General features: G+C 42.0%; 1 protein-coding gene across 1 annotated transcript in view; it reads right to left on the bottom strand.

Annotated features, from left to right (window-relative positions):
* The window catches only part of ATP6V0E1 (ATPase, H+ transporting, lysosomal 9kDa, V0 subunit e1), a 21,564-nt gene extending 16,650 nt beyond the window's left edge, over positions 1–4,914 (bottom strand). Inside the window, exons 1-2 of the mRNA XM_005879372.2 lie at positions 4,865–4,914; positions 1,016–1,063 (exon numbers count right to left, since the gene is read on the bottom strand). Of these exons, the coding sequence (XP_005879434.1) occupies positions 1,016–1,063; positions 4,865–4,899 (83 nt within the window). The 5' untranslated portion in view covers positions 4,900–4,914. The remainder of the gene's footprint in view (positions 1–1,015; positions 1,064–4,864) is intronic.

The raw sequence follows: 4,914 nt of genomic DNA, 5'->3' as shown, positions 1-4,914 counted from the left end.
CAACAGTTTTTATAAATGAATATAATCTATTCAAATAGATGCTAAGTATTACACTTTTAAATTTAAAAATGTTTGCCCTAGCCTGGATTGCTAAGTGGTTGGAGCGTCAGCCTGTGCACCCAAGGGTCATAGGTTCAATTCCTGGTCAAGGGCACTTACCTGAGTTGCAGGTTTGATTTCCAGCCCCGGTTGGGGTGAGTGCAGGAGGCAATCAATCGATGTCTCTCTCTCTCTCTCTCTCCCATCATGTTTTCTCTCTCCTCCTCCTCCCCCTCCTCTTCCTCCTCACTTCCTCTACCCTCTCTAAAGAAAATCAATAGAAAAAATATCCTCTGGTGAGGATTCACAAAAATAAATTAATTAAAAAAATTTTAATTTAAAAAATTGTTCTTACCCTACTTGATTACAATTCTAGCTCAACTTCTGTTCAGCAAATGAACAAAAGTCATAATAAAGAATGGCTTTTGCAGGAAGGGGAGGGGGAATTAACCAAAGAACATATATGCATAGTCCATGGACACAAACAAACAAAAAAGAATGGCTTTATTTAAGTGAGATGGTGAAATATTTAAGTGAAACGAGGCCTAAATACTTCACAATAGTGAAATACAAAGCACTACAATACAATTTCTGGTGAGTATAAACTGTACTTGGGTTGACAGAGGGAGAGAGTATCTGTACAGTTCTTATGTAAATATACTTATATTTAATTATGTAAGTAATGGCATAATTATAAAATTATGTAAATATAAGTACTGAACATAGAAAATGTGTTATTTTTTCTTTTTTAAAAATTTTGTGGGGTTTTTAAAACTTTTTAAAAAGTATGCTATTTTTATTCTTCAGACATTATTTTATTCTTCAGGCATGAGGGATACACTTCAATGAAACAAAGCTGTAAAGTTTCACAACAACCATGCTCCACTTATTTCATTTCCCACCACATACATTATAAATGCCAAGAATAATGCTTATTATTTTAGGAAAAAATTACTTACAAGAGAAACATACTTACAAGAGATAGCAGCAAACTGAACAGGTCACCAACATGGTGATGATAACTCTAAAAAACAATAACAAACAAAAAATTAGATCACTTGCAAACTATGCAGACACTGCAGGATGGTTCAAGTCCCCTTCCCAAGTGATCACACAAGCAGGGACTGTGCACCCAGAAAAGGCACCCCAACCTGTCCCAACACCCACAGACTGCACTGCACCCTGGGGTGCATTTGGTAGAAGTTAAAGTAAATAATGAAACATTATTTGTATGGGAAGGGATATGCACTTATGTCACAGCTTAGATGTCTAATCCAAACCCACCTGAAACTGAACGCAACGGCTACAGTGACAACTCATTTTGACATCCAAGGAACTACCCCGTTTGGCATTTCTACCACAAAATGACACTGTGCTGCTGAAAATGGGGCTCTCTAGTGTTGACCTCTCCCCATCTCCATTCCTGTCTGAAAAAGTTAAACCTGGATCTCGAACCTGGCAAATGTCAGCACTCTGAAACTGGGTCCATGCCAACCTCTTCCCACCGCACCTCACAAAGGCTCCCCTCTGACCCTCCTGCTCCCCCGAAGCAACTCTGCCTTCCACCCACACCCCACCCTCATATCAGTCATCTTTGTGCTCATGCCTCCTCTGCACCCTCAGAGTCACCAAATGCTGTGGGTTAATCCTTCTAAAGCATCCTCCCCTATGTGGACTTCTTCCTTTCCGTTCCCACCCTTAGCATGAAAATGTATCAAGTTTGTCTAGCTGTATTCCTTCCCTTTCATTCTCTCGGCAATCACCCAGGATTAATCGTTCTAAAATATTCCTTTCATCACCTCACCCTGCGGTGTCACACCTTTCAGTGCCCCCACCATCCACAAGAGTCGTGTCCAAAGAAAGGTCCCCACACCCCACAGAGTAAGAAGGACTGTCTCCTAGAAGGCGGGAAGCAAATATCAGAACTCCTATTGCTATGTTTAACTCATCCTTTGGAAGTGCTGTGCGTTGTGTTCTCTATGGTTATTATGCTGGCACATCCACTCATTCACTCAACAGATTTTCATTGAGCGTCCGGTATGTACAAGGCTCTGGGGAGACAGGAGGGAAGGAAACGGGAAAACCCCTGCCCTGGTGAAGTCTACATGATAGTGGGGGAAGACAGACAACAAACAAGTGGAACAAGAAACAAGATAGATCTATTATCTATCATCTATCTATCTATCATCTATCTATCTATCTATCTGCCAGAAGGTCAGTAGTGCAGATGGAGAACAAAACAGGAAAGGAGGATAAGGATGAACAGGGGAGTCTGAGATAAAAGTGCTGTGAGATGTGCACACACAGATACGCACACACTCACTTATTCAGAGATGAAGCAAAAGCGAATACATAATTACTGGATCTGCGTGGTGGTATACAGCAGTCATACTGCTCTTCCTACTTTTCCGTACGTCTGAAAATGTCCTGCATGTTTGAGAAAAATGAGCTTATAACTCTTGGCACATCAATTCCTGTGCTTCCTCCCCCAACCTACTGCTAAGGGAGCCACCGTGAAAAACCTGAACTTTTAGAGATGTGTGGATTCCTAGAGAGAAACAAGGGAATCATGGAAACAGGAATGGCCAGGAAAGCGGGTTCAGGCACAGACTTGATTTCATCCTTTTATCCTACACTTGTTCAGTCACAGGAGAGAATGAGGAAGGGGCTTTAGGTTACACATAGATTCAGAAGTTTTCCCTTTTGCCCTTTTCTCTCCCTGCCTCGCCAGGTCCTGAAAACCTCATCACCCTATTTTCGGTCTTCTGATGTGCAGGGGTCTCGCAGGAAAGAGGATGGAACCGCAAAGTCTCCCTTCCTCCCCTCACACGGGGCACCTTTATGAAGGTGCTTTACTATCTCAATGAAGATGTCTTCATGCTTCAAATCAAAAAGGCTCTCCTGGCCCCTGGCTGGTTTGGCTCAGTGGATAGAGCATTGGCCTGTGGACTGAAGGGTCCCAGGTTTGATTCTGGTCAAGGACACATGCCTGGGTTGCCGGCTCAATCCCCATTGGGGGGCGTGCAGGAGGCAGCCAATTAATGATTCTCTTTCATCACTGATGTTTCTATGTCTCTTTCCCTCTCCCTTCCTCTCTAAAATTATATATATATATATATATCTCTATCTAATAATAGAGAAACATGGTAATTAACCATAACTTCGCTACCCTTTCTCCTGTTTTAAAAATTCACCATAGTCCTTGAAGCAATTCATCTCCTTCATGTATTTTAAAAAATTAACTTGCAGTCTTTACAGGAGGCAAAGGAAAACCAGTACTAATTCCGTACTAACATTTCCACTTTACAATGAGGAAATGGGAATGTGGAAAAGTTAACTAAATTGCTCAAGGTCACGGGGATCATCCAGCTAGGGGCAGTGCTTCTCAAAATGTAATACAGTAACTCCTAGGAGGCACTCTGTTTCAAGACCTGCTCAGTCCTGCCAAGAGCAGGAAATATAAGGATTGGGGTGGAGGCTGTGGCTTAGACCCGGATAACGTGTCACTAGCAGGTCAAACCTGAATCATGACACTAGGGCTAGAAACTTCGTAGCCATGCACATTAGGAGGCATTTCATTACCCAGATAACAGCATGGGCATCAAGTTTTAAGAAAGGAGTGGTCAATGCTACCAACACATTAATAAATGCTTTTCTGAGTATGAAGGCTGGAAAGGCAGACAGTCGTGTAATGCAGCGATTTTCAACCTTTTTCATCTCATGGCACATGTAAACTAATTACTAAAATTCTGTGGCACACCAAAATATATATATATTTTTGCCGATCTGACAAAAATATAGGTGTAATTTTGATTTACAAAAAAATAATAATAATAAATAATAGTAATTACCTACCCCTTTTGTGCCAAAGTGATTTTTTAAAAAATCAGGTGCCTAAGGATTTTTGGTACCAAGAATGAACCAATCAGACGTAACCTTATCCAACCTGACCAATAAGATGCAACTCGATTATATGACCTATATTTATGGTTCACGACAGGGCCTTCTCCCCTGACGGCTATGGTGGTGTTGGCTGCTGTCATGTTTTTATTTGACAATCCAAGGGAAAGAGGTCAGTGCCCCTGACTGAACAGCCAGGTATTCATGTTCTAAAAATGCTTGTGGCACCACGGTTGACAATCGCTGGTGTAATGACAGAGTTGAAGGCAGAAACTCTAACTCCAGTGGGAGAAACCAGTCTCAGAACTTACATTTGGTGACTATAAACTGCTTTCATAACCCCTGAATTCTGACACTCGATTTCACCTACTACTGCTCGGGAAGATGGGAGGGAGGAAGGCAAGGGGGACCTGATGCTACCAAATGATAGAAATTCATGTAACAGATTTCCTTCTTGAATTACGTTTTACGTTTAAACTAATTGGAAGTAACGGGCCTCATAACACACGTTTATTTAAGAGAGCAAGAAAGGGTCCCGGCCACAGAATATCAAGGAGGTAACAGTCTTTTCTTTCCTTCCCTGAAGGCCGAACAAGTATCCACTCGGGGGATAGTTACTGAATGCTGACTCTGCATGCAAAGCACTGTGAAGCCCCCGATTCATGTCAAAGAAAAAATGGTGTTTCTGACAAACGGTGACTTCAGTCTAAGTTTCACCTCACATGACCCTGCAGAGAAAAAATGACTAAGAGGCAAAAGAGGAACCAAAAGGCAAAAAAAAAAAAGTGTGCCAAAGCTCCTTTGAAGATAAGCCTCTATTTCATACAATAAAAGTTTACTTACAGAATAGGTTAAGCTCTATTTGACCTGGGGGGGGGGGGGGAGTGTATTTCTTAACCGATCACCCTAAGAACTTGTTACTCACACACAAGGTCGTGGGGAGCGCCCTCCCGACGGCATGACGCAGGGGTTTCT

Source organism: Myotis brandtii, unplaced genomic scaffold (genome assembly GCF_000412655.1).
Source record: "Myotis brandtii unplaced genomic scaffold, ASM41265v1 scaffold6, whole genome shotgun sequence".
Classification (NCBI taxonomy): Eukaryota; Metazoa; Chordata; class Mammalia; order Chiroptera; family Vespertilionidae; genus Myotis; species Myotis brandtii.
Note: the sequence above shows the minus strand (reverse complement) of the source record. Positions and strands in the feature narration are given on the sequence as shown.